We start from the raw sequence: 17,147 nt of genomic DNA on the forward strand, positions 1-17,147 counted from the left end.
CTAACATGCATTCAATCTATCACAAAACAACAGTAGCGATTGGTAACTCTTGGGCTGAAATCATCCAAATGATTCTAGTGAAGGTGTGTGGAGTTTAAAAACACAGCCAAGTACTTCCTGTATTACCACATGATGACATCACAAGGTGGAACAGAGTGTTTTCAGTTTGAGAGAAGAACTCAGCCTAAATATGCAGGGTTTGTGTGTTAAACGTAAATATTCTGAACTCAAGTTATTATTCTAAGCATGTATATTTTTGCTGTAGACTTTTGCAGTACCAGTTAACAGTATGAACGAGCTGATGTGTTGAAGTGACTGTGAGTACTTGTATAAGTACCTCTAAAAGCCCCTCCGTGTACTCAGTGTGTTTGGTGTTTGGTGCTCAGGAGGAGACAGGGCTCATAGGGAGAGGCTTTTCACTTGAACACTATTTTTAAATCACAATTACATTTTATTACAGGGAGGCTGAAACCGCAGCTCACCGGCCTTGGTCTTACTAAGATACAAAGATACTGTTACTTTCACATACACTTTATTTACAGCACATTTCACAGCAAAACACGTTTAAATCTGTCAACTGGATTTAAATATCGTCTTCTGCTGTGGATCAGACCTGGACGACTGACGGATTACACAGCACATTTCATAAACAGATCGTTTCTAAGATTATTGCTGCTGCTACTACTACTACTACTGCTGCTGTTACTGCTACTACTACTACTACTACTACTACTACTACTACTACTACTGCTGCTATTACTGCTACTACTACTACTACTACTACCGCTGCTGCTGTTACTGCTACTACTACTACTACTACTACTACTACTACTGCTGCTATTACTGCTACTACTACTACTACTACTGCTGCTGCTATTACTGCTACTACTACTACTACTACTACTACTGCTGCTATTACTGCTACTACTACTACTACTACTACTACTACTACTGCTGCTATTACTGCTACTACTACTACTACTACTGTTATTACTGCTACTAACTACTACTAACTACTATTACTAACTACTTGTAATACTACTTGTACTTGTACTTGTAATACTGCTACCGCTACTGCTACTACTAATGCTGCTACTACTACTACTGCTACTAACTACTATTACTAACTACTTCTAGTACTGCTACTACTACTACTGTTATTACTGCTGCTACTGCTACTGCTACTAACTACTATTACTAACTACTTGTAGTACTGCTAGCTCTACTGCTATTACTGCTGCTGCTGCTACTACTACTACCACTACTACTACTACTAACAACAACTATTACTACTTCTAGTACTGTTACTGCCACTACTACTACTATTACTGATGCTACTACTACTAACTACTATTACTAACTACTTCTAGTACTGTTACTGCCACTGCTACTACTACTACTATTACTGATGCTACTACTACTGCTACTACTACTAACTACTATTACTAGCTACTTATAGTACTGCTACTGCTACTTCTACACTACCAATGAAGAGCAAACTGTATGTGTAAAAACGCAGATGTGACTTGTTATGACGTGTATACAGGGCCGTTGCACTGGGGGGTTAAAGGTCACTGTTTCCCCAGAGCCCATCATAAAGTCTGTAATGTGCATTTTTCATTAGACGACAAAAGGGTTTATTCCCAGGTCCCAGGATGTGGAGCTACAGTCTGAATAGAGACTGACTGTATAAACGACAGTGTGGTTGTACTGAGGTCTGAGGTACAAACTGCAGCTCTGCTCCTTGTAAAGAAAAGATAGTGAATCGATCCACTCTGAGCAGAAGATGTTTCCAAGGTGCTGCACAGAGACAGATTAAACAATATTACTAATAAAACTAATTTTCTAAAACAACAAAACCGGTCACATCCAATCAGAGCAGACCATAGCATATCAATAAATAAATAAAAACTATAAAATAAACCTACTCTTGGAAGATATAGAAGATATACTTTGTTTAGTTTCTTTTTAATTAACACTTTAGTATTACTCATCATTACTGCGAGACAAGACTCAAGTCATCATCTTTGGCCCACAGAAACACAGAGAAAGTGTCAGCAGTCACCTCCAGTCTCTCTCTATAAAACCGTCAAATCAGGATAGAAATCTAGAGGTAATAATGGACTCAGCCTTGAACTTTAACAGCCACATCAAATCAATAACATCTGCAGCTTTTTACCACCTAAAAACATGGCAAAAATCAAAGATATACTGTCAAAGCCAGACTTAGAGAGACTTATCCATGTATTTGTCTCCAGTAGGTTGACGACTGTAACGTCCTGCTCACTGGTCTCTCCAAACGAGCCCTAACACACCTGCAGTACATCCAGAACGCTGCTGCTCGGGTCCTGACTAGAACCAGGAAGTACTTCACACGTGTCCTGTGCTCAGGTCTGTGGCTCCTGTGGCTCAGAGAATAGACTTTAAAGCAGCTCTGTGTGAACAAGTCTCTCCAAGACCTGGCATCAAAGTACATCTCTGACAATTGTACTACACAAATAAACTTACCTCGCCCGTGCTTTACCAGAGCGCCACTTTAAGGTGATGTTTACAGTGAAGTTAGGCTTGTGATAAACTTGCAAATCAAGCATGTATTCAATCACAAAAAGTGCACTGAAAAGCATTTGTTCTTACTGTGAGCTGCTCGTCTCCATGGAGATTTGATGCTATACTGTGGAACATTCCCAGCAAAGCGATAACATCTCCTTGGAGACAGGCAGGTAGTGTACAGGCAGGCAGAAATCAGCACTGCAGTTTTCAAAGGGAACGCAAGATGACTTGTTTCTTTTATTATGTAGTTTCAGATCAATAATAAAGTTGAAATAGTTATGATGTGTCTTCAAGGCTGAAGGAGGAAACTATTCAGACAGAGAGAGAACATGCAAACTCCACATGAATCTGAGCATGTCGTCTATGACCAACCCAGGACCTTTTGTGGTGAGGCAGAAGTATTAAGCACTCAGACACAAGGGCACGAGGACAAGTACTGCTAATATAGAAGTAGTATAAGTGGTAGTAGCAGTAGAAGTAGCAATAGTGCTACTACTGCTACTGCTACTACTATTATTGCAACTACTAATTACTGCTACTCCCACTACAACTATTGCTACTATTACTGTTGCTTCTACTAACTACCACTTCTACTATTACTGGCTACTGCTACTAACTACTATTTTCTACTGCTGCTACTAATACTAACTGCTGCTGCTGCTACTACTGCTATTACTACTACTACTACTACTACTGCTGCTGCTGCTATTGCTGATGCTGCTGCTGCTACTACTGCTGCTATTGCTGATGCTGCTGCTGCTACTACTACTACTACTACTACTACTACTTCTACTACTATAATGAGGAGCTAAATCTATTTCTGTGTAAAAACGCAAATGTGACTTTTAATGACTTGTACGAGCTAAAGTTTGAATCATAGACTGTCTATATACTGTCTATGTACTGTCTATATACTGTCTATATACTGTCTATGTACTGTCTATGTACTGTCTATATACAGTCTATATACTGTCTATGTACTGTCTATGTACTGTCTATATACAGTCTATATACTGTCTATGTACTGTCTATATACTGTCTATGTACTGTCTATATACTGTCTATATACTGTCTATATACTGTCTATGTACTGTCTATATACTGTCTATATACTGTCTATGTACTGTCTATGTACTGTCTATATACTGTCTATGTACAGTCTATATACTGTCTATATACTGTCTATATACTGTCTATGTACTGTCTATATACTGTCTATATACTGTCTATATACTGTCTATGTACTGTCTATATACTATCTATGTACTGTCTATGTACTGTCTATGTACTGTCTATATACTGTCTATATACAGTCTATGTACTGTCTATATACTGTCTATATACTGTCTACATACTGTCTACGTACTGTCTATGTACTGTCTATATACTGTCTATATACAGTCTATATACTGTCTATATACTGTCTATGTACTGTCTATGTACTGTCTATATACTGTCTATATACAGTCTATATGCTGTATAAATACTGTCTATATACTGTCTATATACTGTCTATATACTGTCTATGTACTGTCTATGTACTGTCTATATACTGTCTATATACAGTCTATATGCTGTCTATATACTGTCTATGTACTGTCTATGTACTGTCTATATACTGTCTATATACTGTCTATGTACTGTCTATATACTATCTATGTACTGTCTATGTACTGTCTATGTACTGTCTATATACTATCTATGTACTGTCTATGTACTGTCTATGTACTGTCTATATACTGTCTATATGCAGTCTATATGCTGTATAAATACTGTCTATATACTGTCTATATACTGTCTATGTACTGTCTATGTACTGTCTATATACTGTCTATATACAGTCTATATGCTGTCTATATACTGTCTATGTACTGTCTATATACTGTCTATATACTGTCTATATACTGTCTATGTACTGTCTATATACTATCTATGTACTGTCTATGTACTGTCTATGTACTGTCTATATACTGTCTATATACAGTCTATGTACTGTCTATATACTGTCTATATACTGTCTACATACTGTCTACGTACTGTCTATGTACTGTCTATATACTGTCTATATACAGTCTATATACTGTCTATATACTGTCTATGTACTGTCTATGTACTGTCTATATACTGTCTATATACAGTCTATATGCTGTATAAATACTGTCTATATACTGTCTATATACTGTCTATGTACTGTCTATGTACTGTCTATATACTGTCTATATACAGTCTATATACTGTCTATATACTGTCTATGTACTGTCTATGTACTGTCTATATACTGTCTATATACAGTCTATATGCTGTCTATATACTGTCTATGTACTGTCTATATACTGTCTATATACTGTCTATATACTGTCTATGTACTGTCTATATACTATCTATGTACTGTCTATGTACTGTCTATGTACTGTCTATATACTGTCTATATACAGTCTATGTACTGTCTATATACTGTCTATATACTGTCTACATACTGTCTACGTACTGTCTATGTACTGTCTATATACTGTCTATATACAGTCTATATACTGTCTATATACTGTCTATGTACTGTCTATGTACTGTCTATATACTGTCTATATACAGTCTATATGCTGTATAAATACTGTCTATATACTGTCTATATACTGTCTATATACTGTCTATGTACTGTCTATGTACTGTCTATATACTGTCTATATACAGTCTATATGCTGTATAAATACTGTCTATATACTGTCTATATACTGTCTATATACTGTCTACATACTGTCTACGTACTGTCTATGTACTGTCTATATACTGTCTATATACAGTCTATATACTGTCTATATACTGTCTATGTACTGTCTATGTACTGTCTATATACTGTCTATATACTGTCTATATACTGTATAAATACTGTCTATATACTGTCTATATACTGTCTATATACTGTATAAATACTGTCTATATACTGTCTATATACTGTATATATACAGTGTATGGTTTTAATAGACTCACTTTGTAAATGACAGTGTTGTATCAAGGGCTGAAGCACAAACTACAACTCGTAGTCCAAAGGACAGTGAGCATTGATCGACTCAGAGCAGATATACAACAGCAAGGACACAACACCAGACACACGTGTCCTCAGTGTGTAACACAACTGGTGTCAATACAGAGAGGAGGCAGAGGATGTGCGGCTGTTTTAATAGATCAACGGTGTAGGGCTGGCACTATTTTGTTTATTAATTTAGGTTTACTGGCGTTGCATATTAAACAGAGGAGTTATTGACCTCTCAGGAACGCCAAGGATAATTTAAATGAAATATGAAACTCTAATAGAATCAATGAAAAGTCATAAAACATGATGCATACATAGCAGTTTGGTTCTGCACTGTATTTGCACCTGCACTTCCCTCCAGCACCAGGCTGCATTTATTTAGATTACATTTATTTATTAAATGGTTTTCACATTTGGAGAGGGAGAGGGAAACTTGAAACGATAGTTGCAATAAATTGTATGTCCTGAAAGTATAAAATCCATAGTGTGCGTAAAGCCACTGACTCTGACGTAAAACCCTTATATCCCACGCAAAATGACGCTCTATGACTTGGGTAATGTTGGTAGAATGGACATTTATGGGACCGTCCATCAGATCTAAACTAGTGCTTATCATTTGGACAGGATCTGTCCATTTTTTGTTGGCATTAAAGGAAGTATATTTCTACTGTAACTCTTAACAACGTCTTTATTTTTGTGTCTTCTTATAGTTCGATAGAAGCTTTTCAAATAAAGCGTCTTTATTGAAGCGGTTAAGTTCATGTTTTAGCCAAATTATCCAGATACAGGTAATAAGTGCCGCACGAGCGTGCGTAAAGTGGATGCAGCGCGCGCGCAGCTCTTCACTGCGGGATCAGCTGCTGCCGGACACGTATCTCGGAGCAGAGGAGAGTATGGACCTTTTTTGTTTTGCATCATATAATTGTAAATGTTACACAGTGTAGCTTTTCTGACTGGGAGCGTTACGCACTATTGAAATGAGAGGCTCTGGTCACAGAAGGTGATCGCTGGTTTTGACTTTTTGGATGTGTCGCTTGGATATGCGCTGCTCCGGTGAGAGAATCTGAGCGAGGCGCGCGGGGACCGTTGGGCAGGAGCCGGGTCTGGTCTGACATTTGGCGGACAGAGCCATGGAGAAGTGCCTCTTGTTTGTGCTGAGTCTCGCCGCGGTGTGCGCGCTGCTGCGGGCGCAGAATGACACGGAGCCCATCGTCCTGGAGGGCAAGTGCCTGGTGGTGTGTGACTCCAACCCGGCCGTGGACTGGAAGTCCTCCTCTCCGCTCGGGATCTCTGTGCGCGCGGCCAACTCCAAAGTGGCGTTCTCCGCGATCCGGAGCAACAACCACGAGCCCTCTGAGATGAGCAACAAGACCCGGATCATCTACTTCGACCAGGTCGGTGTACTTTATTTAAGAATAAATGTATTTAATGATTAACCACCGTGTTTCATGTAGTTTGCCCTTCTATAAGTTCATTTTACGCGTTGTCTAATACAAATGAAGCATACATAATCTAACCGTTCAGAGTGCATAAATGTATTTTTGAGCGCGTGTCGTGCGTCCTGCCCTCCCTCGCGCGCATGTTCGCCTCTGGGCACTCGTGGTCGCGCGCACCTGTCCACACTCCTCCAGAGCGCGAGGCACGAGCTGTTTGTCTGTGAACGACATAACAATGAGCTGATGCTGTCATTGCGCGCACTGATCCTCTGATTGGCGCAGCCCGTTACTCTGAGCGAGTTTGAATAATCATCTTAATGTTATATCGACAGTTTAGGGTCAGGGCACACTGCCCTTAAATGGACTCATTTCCAAATCTTGTAGTCAGGAGAACTTGATTTCCGAAAGATACTGGTCATGTTTAAAGCACACCAAAAATCTGATCATTAACCGATTTCTGGAGATGTGAGTAATCTGGTTTATTTCTTTTCGTTCGCATCTGGTTTTGACAAGAGAAATGATACAAAACAGACAAACTAATGAGGAAAAGACAAAAATAAACGTAAAAATGTCAGTTATTTTCATTATCTGATTGGCCATGTAAATGAACTCACAGAGGCAGATCCTGAACTTCAAAAATAAAAGTCCCACATGGTCAGTGTTTTGAACCCAGGACCTCTTTGTTGTGAGGCAGGAGTGCTTTGCCACTGTTCCACTCCTGTGACTCTTAATCATCTTTATGTTTATCCTCCTTAAGTTCATGTTAAATGTTATTCAGAAGTTTTCAAATGAGGCTTCAACTACAGTCCAGTCCATTGTAAAATGATTTTGTAAACATTTTTGTAAAAGAGAAAAATATGATGCTGGTGGTACAGTGGCAGAGCAATCGTGCCTCACAGAGAGCAGGTTTCAGGTTCGATTCCTCGTCCATGTGTATAATATGCTAATGCTCCAACTACTGAAATGTCCTAACTGAAGCTGTGTCCGGGTGCAGCTAATGGTCCCACGCTGAAGGATGGGTCAAATGTAAAGGGACTCTTTATGTCACGATAGCACAGTGGCTCAGTGACTAGTATTGATTCTGTGCAGAGTTTGCATGTTTCTCTCTGTGTTTGAATGGGTTTCATTTGGACACTCCAACCTCACCAGTCAACCCAAAATATGCACAGTTGGTAAAATAGTCTTAGGTAGTCCAGACCAAGACCAGCTCAGGATCTAGAGATGTCCCACTGCTCCTGACAGGTTTAACCCCAGCAGCATTGAAGGTTGGGTCAAATGCAGAGGCCACATGTCCCTCCTGGCACAGTACAGCATAACCGACCTTGCTCTTCAGTCTAACAGCGATAGGGCCTCTGGGCACATATACAGCTAATGCTAATCTCAAGGTTGTTTGTGGTTGTCACTGCAGTGTTTCTGTTTCCAGATTCTCGTGAACATTGGGAACTACTTCACGTTTGAGTCGGTGTTTTTGTCCCCGAGAAAAGGAGTATACAGTTTTAACTTCCACGTGATCAAAGTGTACCAGAGCCAGACCATACAGGTAATACTAATATATGGACACTCGACAAATATTAGAAAAACAGTTTGTTTGTTTTTTTGTTTGGTTTTTTTGGGAGGGGGGGCTTAGATCCATTTTCAAACTTTAGTAAGATAAGTTTTATAGCTCTGAGTTTTATAGCTCTTCAGCCTCAAGGAATAATTAAGGGGTTAGGTAAGTGTTATTATTTATGTCACATTAACTTTACTTTGATTGCATTAACAGCTTTGATTACATAAAGCTGGTCACCTGAGGAGTGCTGATCTATTATACAGAGGGAGAGAACATTAAAGTGGAACTAAACACCTAAACCTCAACATTTCAAATAGACCTGCTTAACTGGACAGTTTATGAAGGTCTAAAGAGGAGAGTGAGGGGGAGGAGGGGCGAGGTCTGGAGGACTAAAGGGGAGAGTGAGGGGGAGGAGGGGCGAGGTCTGGAGGACTAAAGGGGAGAGTGAGGGGGAGGAGGGGCGAGGTCTGGAGGACTAAAGGGGAGAGTGAGGGGGGAGGAGGGGGGGGGGCGGTGAAGTCTGGAGGACTAAAGGGGAGAGTGAGGGGGAGGAAGAGGAGCGAGGTCTGGAGGACTAAAGGACAGCTTGAGGGGGAGAAGGAGGAAGGGAGAGTGAGAGGGGGAGGAGGGGCGAGGTCTGGAGGACTAAAGGAAACAGTGAGGGAGGAGGGCGAGGTCTGGAGGACTAAAGGGGAGAGTGAAGAGGGGTGGGGTCTGGAGGACTAAAGGGGAGAGTGAGGGGGGAGGAGGGGCGGAGTCTGGAGGACTAAAGGGGAGAGTGAGGGGGGAGGAGGGGCGGAGTCTGGAGGACTAAAGGGGAAAGTGAGGGGGGGCGGGGTCTGGAGGACTAAAGGGGAGAGTGAGGGGGGCGGGGTCTGGAGGACTAAAGGGGAGAGTGAGGGGGGCGGGGTCTGGAGGACTAAAGGGGAGAGTGAGGGGGGCGAGGTCTGGAGGACTAAAGGGAAGAGTAAGGGGGAGGAGGAGGGGCGGGGTCTGGATGATTGAAGGGGAGAGTGATGGGGAGGAGGGGTGGAGTCTGGAGGACTAAAGGGGAGAGTGAGGGGGGAGGGGTCTGGAGGACTAAAGGGGAGAGTGAGTGAAGGAGAAGCAGGCGCGGGGTTTGGGGAGCAAAGGGGAGAGTGAGGGGGAGGAGGGGCAGGGTCTGGAGAACTAAAGGGGAGAGTGAGGGGGAGGAAGGGAGGAGGGGCGGGGTCTGGAAGTATAAGGAACAGTGTGATTGGTCTAACAGGTATTTGCACCTCAAACTTCGCCCCTGTAGGTGTTCGTAAACAGAAACACCGGGCTGTAATCAGGGCAGTGCTCCGAGATGTCACCAACTACTTGACACTTGAGTCAGTTAGTAAATGAAATACACCTAAACTAGTCAAAACTACTCCTCAACTACAGTACCTCCCTGATACACTCCTCCCCCCTCTGTTACCATGGTTACACTGATAGCTGGTTGTGTGCAGGTGAACTTGATGCTGAACGGGAGGCCGGTGATCTCTGCTTTCGCCGGAGACAAAGACGTGACACGTGAGGCCGCCACAAACGGAGTGCTGCTGTTTCTGGAGAAGGAGGACAAGGTTTACCTCAAACTGGAGAAGGGCAACCTGGTGGGCGGATGGCAGTACTCCACCTTCTCTGGGTTCATGGTGTTCCCCTTGTAAAATATATTGGGTTACTGCCTCGGTTTCAGATGACATCACAACCTTATGTAATCCTGGAGTGTTTCATCTTTTTTTGAGCTTTCTACCATGTTATAACATTACCTAATCCAAAACGTGTCTGAAGTAGATCAAACCGAGCCTGTACAAGACACTGGGGCGACAGTAGCTCAGTTGGTAGTTGGTACAGGTTGATGGTAAGATTTCAGTTCCCAAAAATGATTATCCCACCTCGCCCCCAGTGTCTGTGTACATTTATGTATAAATCTGTGTGTGAATCTGTGAGTGGTTCCTTGATGTAAAGCGCTTTGAGTGCGTTGAATGTGGAAAAGCGCTGCATTAAAATTTATCCATTTACAATTTACTCTGCCCACAAGCCTACGTCACCCACGCTCCCACGGCAATTTCCCATAAATATATAACAGCAGGATACAAAACAATACACTAGAAGTTGCCAAACCAGATGCGACGTGCAGCAGTTTCATTAGCTGAAATCACACTGATTGTAATGTGATCGTGTGAAGTTAGTGACTTAGCACGGAGACAAAAGAGAGGGAGCACTAAAGTGAAACAGATAAACATGTGAATAAGTTGGTGTTGTTTTTTGGCAAATATAGCATTTTCAGAACAATAAAAGGTAAGATGGTGATCTAAATATGTTATGTGTTAATGTGTTAATACCCCATAGAAGTAAAATACCCCCTCTTTAAGGCGACATATATAATCAAATAAAATCTAAAATAAAACAAAACATCCATAATATTATAATCACCGAATAGTACAATCTACAAATTTCAGTCTGATCCGAAGGTTGGCGCTCTCGACATAAACATCATTGGTTGAGCGGTCACATCCACTGACCCACAGGTTGTCGGTGCGATTCCAGCTCCCACAGATGAATGCTGTTGTTGTGTCCTTGGGCAAGACACTTAACCCACCTCGCCTCCAGTGTCTGCGTACATCGGTGTGTGAATGTGTGTGTGAAGTGGTTCCTTGATGTAAAGTGCTTTGAGTGCCTTGAAGGTGGAAAAGCGCTATATAAAAATGTGCCCGTTTACCCTTTACTCTGCTAAATTCATCCAACCACATCCAAAATCTGTTTATTAGCGATACACTTTTTTGCCTTCTCCATCTCATTTCAACCCCACAGGCCTATAGATAGTTGCGATGCCTTCTGAAACCCAGCTAACATAAAGAACTATAAACTCAAAGACTTCTTCATGATGTGTTGTCACTGTATAATAATGAAATCGTCACCACACGGACTTGAATAGACAATGGGAGCCATGTTGACGTCTTCTGAACGCACAGAACAAGACCGGCTTTTGTGTCTCTGTCTCATTCTGACGAACAATGACACATGTGACACGAGAATACTGCTGACAGCTCTTACGCTGATCACCTGTGTAGCAAACAGACGGCTGATCTACAGACGAGTTCCATGTGATATAGGAAAAAATGTATTTGAATTTGAAAGGTATAAATATTTATTGTGTGGGAGAAAAAGTACTGTTCACTTTCTTCACTACACTGCCTATACGAGTGGGTTGCGTTCACTAGATTTTGAGAGATTGGAGTTCAAAATCAAAATGGAGGATGGATCATGCAGATGGTTTGATCTTGTTTACTGAGTTTATTATCTGAATTCTCAAACTCAGAAGTAAGTGTCACGATACTAAAATTTCAAACTTGATTTGTTACTAAGGGATAGACTTGATACTTGATACTCAATACTGATTCCGATACCACAATGACAAAAAAAACACTCTTTATTTAGACAACAGAATGTGATTTTCAACATTAAATGGTAACATTTTCTTTTATATTCTCATGTTTTCTTGTATCTGTGTAATCCCTCAGTGTTCCATAGTGGTCCATGGACGTATACTTGTCTATGTGTCTTATACCTGTTCTGATCATAGACTGTATATATAAATGGACATAGCTAAACTGCTAGCCACCACATTTTTCTTTTGTAACTGCTGCTGTCAGGCTCATCCTTTTGGTCTTAAAATGTTCACATTAACTCACTCTGCATGATCCTGGAGGGATCATTAACATTAATAACAGACAAATCATGCGCCTTCTTTCCCCGAGGTCGCTCCTGATAGCTTTAGCAACAGGTTTGATTGACAGTGTTGCTAAGTACGTGCCCCCACTAAACCGGCGGTGTGAGCAGGAAGGCTCAGCTTCGCTCCACATTGGCTCTTTGGTTGCTATGATACTCGGCTCCAAATTGGCCCCGATACCTGCTAGCGTTGATGAGCTTCATTTGACTGGAGTCCCTGTAGTCCACTTATTTATACAGTCTATGGCTTTGATACAGCTCAAGAGCATTTTAAATCTATTCTGAAAAAGTTCATTTCTGTCCCATGAATGTGGCTTGTTAGTATAAATACCTGCTAAAAATGAGTATCTAGTTTCGCTATCAGTTTTAGTATCAATTATTATCTGATTTTCAATACTTTTGGCAACCCTCCTCACAAGAATCTATCTTGAACCTGACATTTGTATTTGGGCTCGAGCCTTTCTATGACTGGTCAAATCACACAGCAGCGTGGTTTGGGCAGAGGTCAAAGGTGAAGCGCCCAAATGAACCAAAACAAAAATATCAACACTGACAGAAGTGAATGGACTTTTAACAGAAATATGGATTATAGATGGATTATTGTGTTTATGAAAAATGTGCAGAAGGTTAAAACGCTTTGTGCATTAGTGGACGGGAAAGATGTCTGTCATTTTGCCTCATATGGGTCTAACTAAAGTTAGATTTTTGGCTTGCTCCGCCTTTGTGACGCTTCGACCAAGCAACATGGAGTATTCACTGGAAGTACTATGGGCTCACACAATATGACATGTTCATGTTGTTCTCTGCAGTCCATCTAAATCACTTTAAGAACGTGAACGCAGCCTACTATCTCCAGACTATCTGTATGTGTCCTCGTGTATCCAGAAGAACAGTCATGTCCTGGTTCAAAAGTCCTTAATAAACTTTATGGACAAGTTTCATTGATACAACTTTTGTGGATTTCATTTGTTGTGTAACCTACAGTTGAAACCAGAAGCTGACACTATATAAAAAGACACATACGCATTTTTTTTGCATTGTCTGACATGAAATCAGGCTAAACTTTTCCTCTTTTAAGTAAACTGGGATTACCAAAATTATTTCTATTTGCTAAATGCCAGACTAATGAGAGAAGGATTTTTTTAGACAATTTTTCTTTACTGTTTTTAAAGCATCAGCATATGTCTTTTTATATAGTGTATGTAAATTTGTGGTTTCAACTGTATTTTTAGTGCCTTCTGCAAACATTTTGAAATTCTAACAAAACGCAATTTATCCATGATTTTTAGAATGATAAAAAATGAGAGCATAACATTACATTATTAGGAAAAAAGTTCTTAAAATGTCACATATAACAGAAAAGCTGAAAGCCTAGAATAGCACCAGACTGGCTGTGTATTCTAATCTAAATCCTGTCTCCAGAGCAGCTGAGGTCTTGGTTTATCGTCCTTAATAAACTTGATTAGGCATTGGAGGAGTCTAATTGGTTTACCTGCTGCTAACAGTCTGCCACAGCTGAGAGCGGCAAGGGAGGAACACATGAAATAATAAAGAGGAGAGAGATTAGAGACCTGATACTGCAGCGAGCCTTAATGAGGGGGTATTATGGAAAATCGACTTTTTGGAAGTTTCTACCATGTTATAACTCTGTCCCTCATCAAAAACATTCCTGAAGAGGTTTTAGATGTTTTCCATTCATGTTTTAGTAATTTAGCGATCTCTTCTGAGTCCCTAAATGAACCGTCCTCACATTAAGCAGTACGATTCTGTCCAATGCTCCGCCCACAAGCCTAGAATTCCATATTAGCTTTTATAAATCACTGCAGGGGGTAAATACGTTTAAATTGGTTTAAAACGGCAGAGCAAACATGGGAGTGGTTAACTTGTAAAGTGAGCACCCACACTGAAGACCTTAGCACCCCCATAGCTCCTCAAACCGCCCCTACAACTTCACAAACCTGATGTGATGTGCAGTAGTTTCATTAGACGTCGTGCCCCAGCCAAATTTCCCTTAGTGGGATGATAAAGTTTATCTTATGTTGTCTTATTAATAGGATGCACGCCGATTGTGTTGTGATAGCGCTCTGAAGGGGGAGTGACTTAGCATGGAGAGCAAAAGAAGCAAGGACACAGAGAGAATGAAACGGAAACTTAATAAATGGTTTTAATATGTTGTTTTCTGCGAATATAGCATGAAAAAAGGTAACATGGTGATCTATGTCATGTGTTTGCCATTAATACTCGATAGAAGTGTTTTTATAGTCAGTCGGTTTATAAACATGAAAAACACTGGTTCATTTTAAACGTTTTGCACAAGTACTTCCCTTATGCAATCCCAGAATCCTAATTATTCACTGCAATGCGTTTATGCGTGGTCTATTTCACAATTTTCACAGGCCAAAGCAGAGTTTTGCAGAGGGTAACGCTAACAACAGCTAAAATATACTGGGACAAAATTGTACTTTCTTAAAAATAAATACATTTGGAGTTCAAAAACTGCTCCTTCCATAATTATTTTTGTAATATTAGCCCTAAATAAAAACCTGACCTATCATTAAACTGTATTCAACAAACGCGTTATTGTTGTGAGCTTCATCTTGTGCTCCTCCAGTCTGTCTCTGATGGCTGGTTTTGTGCATGTGTAATGAATCTGAATTATTAACCAACATAAAACAAGAGACTGAAAATGGACTTCTGTACTTGGATGTCTCTTTTTTATTTGTCATTCTACATATTTTTGAGTTGAAATCTGCTGCCAATAGGACACAGAGTTTTAGTTGAGTTGTTTGTTCAGCGTTAATGCACAAAAGTGACCTACACAAAGATGTCATATGTTTGTGCAGGTTATAGCAAAACTGCTGATCTCCACCTGCAGTGAGTCCCTGGACAGATACATGTAAAAATGGAGTACACTAAAAATAAAACTTGCTCTATGATATCTGAGGCTGAGCTGATGCTTATGTTCTGTTATTTTGAATGTGTAAACCATGAAAAGTTACATCTGTGTTAAAAACAAAAGAGAGCAATGGTGGAAGAAGTACTCCATTTATGTTACTTAAGTAAAAATACAAATACCACGGCTTAAAGCTGTTTTTATTAGTTTATTTTTGTTTGCTCAAATTAAGATAACAATAAAACCCTTAGACTTTTCAGCTGCTCTTAAACAACAATAATAATAATTTTTTTTTTTTTTTTTAAATCTTTTGCTTTTTAGTCCAGTTAAAAAATGTAGTGGGGTATAAAAGTACAGATGCTGCTCTCAAATGCAGTGAAGTAAATGTAAACAATAGCCACTTTAAACATACTTAAATAACGCACAGATACCTAAAATGTATACTTAAGTACAGTACTTTTACTACTTGTACTTGTTACATTCCATCACAGCTGAACAGTGAAAACATTTACTTTTTACAATGTATTCTGATGAAAATGTTAGCACTGGAGAGTGAAGTACTGGAGCAAGTTCTTGAATTCTGGAAAGCGTCACGTGATGGTGTAGTGACCTATGACTGACAGAGCAGGGTAATCTGAAATCAGCCAATTCTGACCACTGCAAGACACAAAACCACATCATGGACTGGACCAGTGCCAGGGTCAAATACCACCACTGGATCAGAGAGGTCATCGAGAACCGCAAATGAGGTCCAAGGAGCATAAATCACGACGAGGGAGCGTACACCTTATCACACATCCTGGGGTGCAGTCCTGGAGAAGGCGTCTGACAGTAGGGGGCATACGCTTCTCGTATTCTCTGGCAAAAGCTGCCTACAAGACTACACCATCACTACATCATCACATGAAGCTTCTGAGGAACATGAAGTGAAATATATAAAGCAGATAAACAAACTCTACTGTCTGACAAAAAGAATCGCTACTTCTAAATTTAAAACTGGACACAGCATGAACTTTACCAAAAATGTTTTAACGATATGGACTGACATTGATCATAAGTATAATTTCTAATCAAGATGCCTCAAAACGTTATCAAAGCCCAGCACTGCAGAAGGCGTGTCATTTTAAGGATGGTACAATATATGCAGTTAATAATTGTCTGTGTAACCCCTCAGTCTGCAGGTAGGTCTATATGTCTATACTTCGATACCTGTATGGATCGTGTCACAAATATAAATGTTTACGTTGAACTTTTAGGGATTTTCCATATATTTTCTAGAAGGATACTCTCCAGCTCCATCTAAGAGCAGGACACAGCCCACTCTACAAACCTTCATGTGTTTGTGAATGCAATACCACAGCTGCAGTCACAGACGTAGAATCCTGATCGACTGTGATCGTGACTATGCCAGAGGAGCCTTGTCTTTTAAACCTAATTGTGCCGAGTGGTGGATTATTGAGAAATGATCAGTCTAAGGATGAAGCTGGTCTCCTCTGCAAAGAACAATTCGGTCTCTCACTGTGAGTCTCTGCACTTTTAAAAGAAAACTGTGTCTCCAACTACTCTGATACTGTGTCCTGACAATGCTTTGATATATGCAGCTCCTTAATACTCAAGGAAAGGTTACGCAGTGTATCTTTAAAGCTACATTTTGGATTTTTATTCCATAGTCTGATACCGATGTCGATACTTTGGCTTTAAGTATCTGCTGATCTCCGTCGATACCAGGGCAGGGACTGAAAATATAACTTATTCCCTTTAAACACAAACAGTGACTGGTGAAAGATGCAGATGTGTTTTATATCTGCCATTTATCATTTAAAGTGACTCCAGAACAGCTCTGTAAAAGTACAAGTTTAATATTAGCAGATGTTTTGGGCCAACATTGTCTAGTTTGTTCTCTTATTACATCAATTTATAGAGTAAAAAGGGATATTGACTGAACTGATATCTTGG

At 40.3% G+C, this 17,147-nt stretch overlaps 1 protein-coding gene across 1 annotated transcript; it reads left to right on the forward strand.

The window, feature by feature from the left end:
- The first annotated feature begins 6,422 nt into the window (after positions 1 to 6,422).
- On the forward strand, positions 6,423 to 11,082 carry cbln4 (cerebellin 4 precursor). The gene is made up of 3 exons (XM_033970136.2): positions 6,423 to 6,972; positions 8,438 to 8,554; positions 10,036 to 11,082. The coding sequence occupies exons 1-3, from the start codon at positions 6,709 to 6,711 to the stop codon at positions 10,231 to 10,233; spliced, it is 579 nt and encodes a 192-aa protein (XP_033826027.1). The 5' UTR covers positions 6,423 to 6,708; the 3' UTR covers positions 10,234 to 11,082.
- The last annotated feature ends 6,065 nt before the right edge of the window (positions 11,083 to 17,147 follow it).

The sequence above is a fragment of the Periophthalmus magnuspinnatus genome, chromosome 7, assembly GCF_009829125.3.
Source record: "Periophthalmus magnuspinnatus isolate fPerMag1 chromosome 7, fPerMag1.2.pri, whole genome shotgun sequence".
Lineage (NCBI taxonomy): Eukaryota > Metazoa > Chordata > Actinopteri > Gobiiformes > Gobiidae > Periophthalmus > Periophthalmus magnuspinnatus.

Bases quoted from the DNA above. Each gene is read 5' to 3' on its own strand.
- cbln4 (XM_033970136.2), top strand. From the start codon at position 6,709: ATGGAGAAGTGCCTCTTGTTTGTGCTGAGTCTCGCCGCGGTGTGCGCG. The intron at 6,973-8,437 runs GTCGGTGTACTT...TTCTGTTTCCAG, and splicing joins GGATCATCTACTTCGACCAG to ATTCTCGTGAACATTGGGAA. The intron at 8,555-10,035 runs GTAATACTAATA...GGTTGTGTGCAG, and splicing joins ACCAGAGCCAGACCATACAG to GTGAACTTGATGCTGAACGG.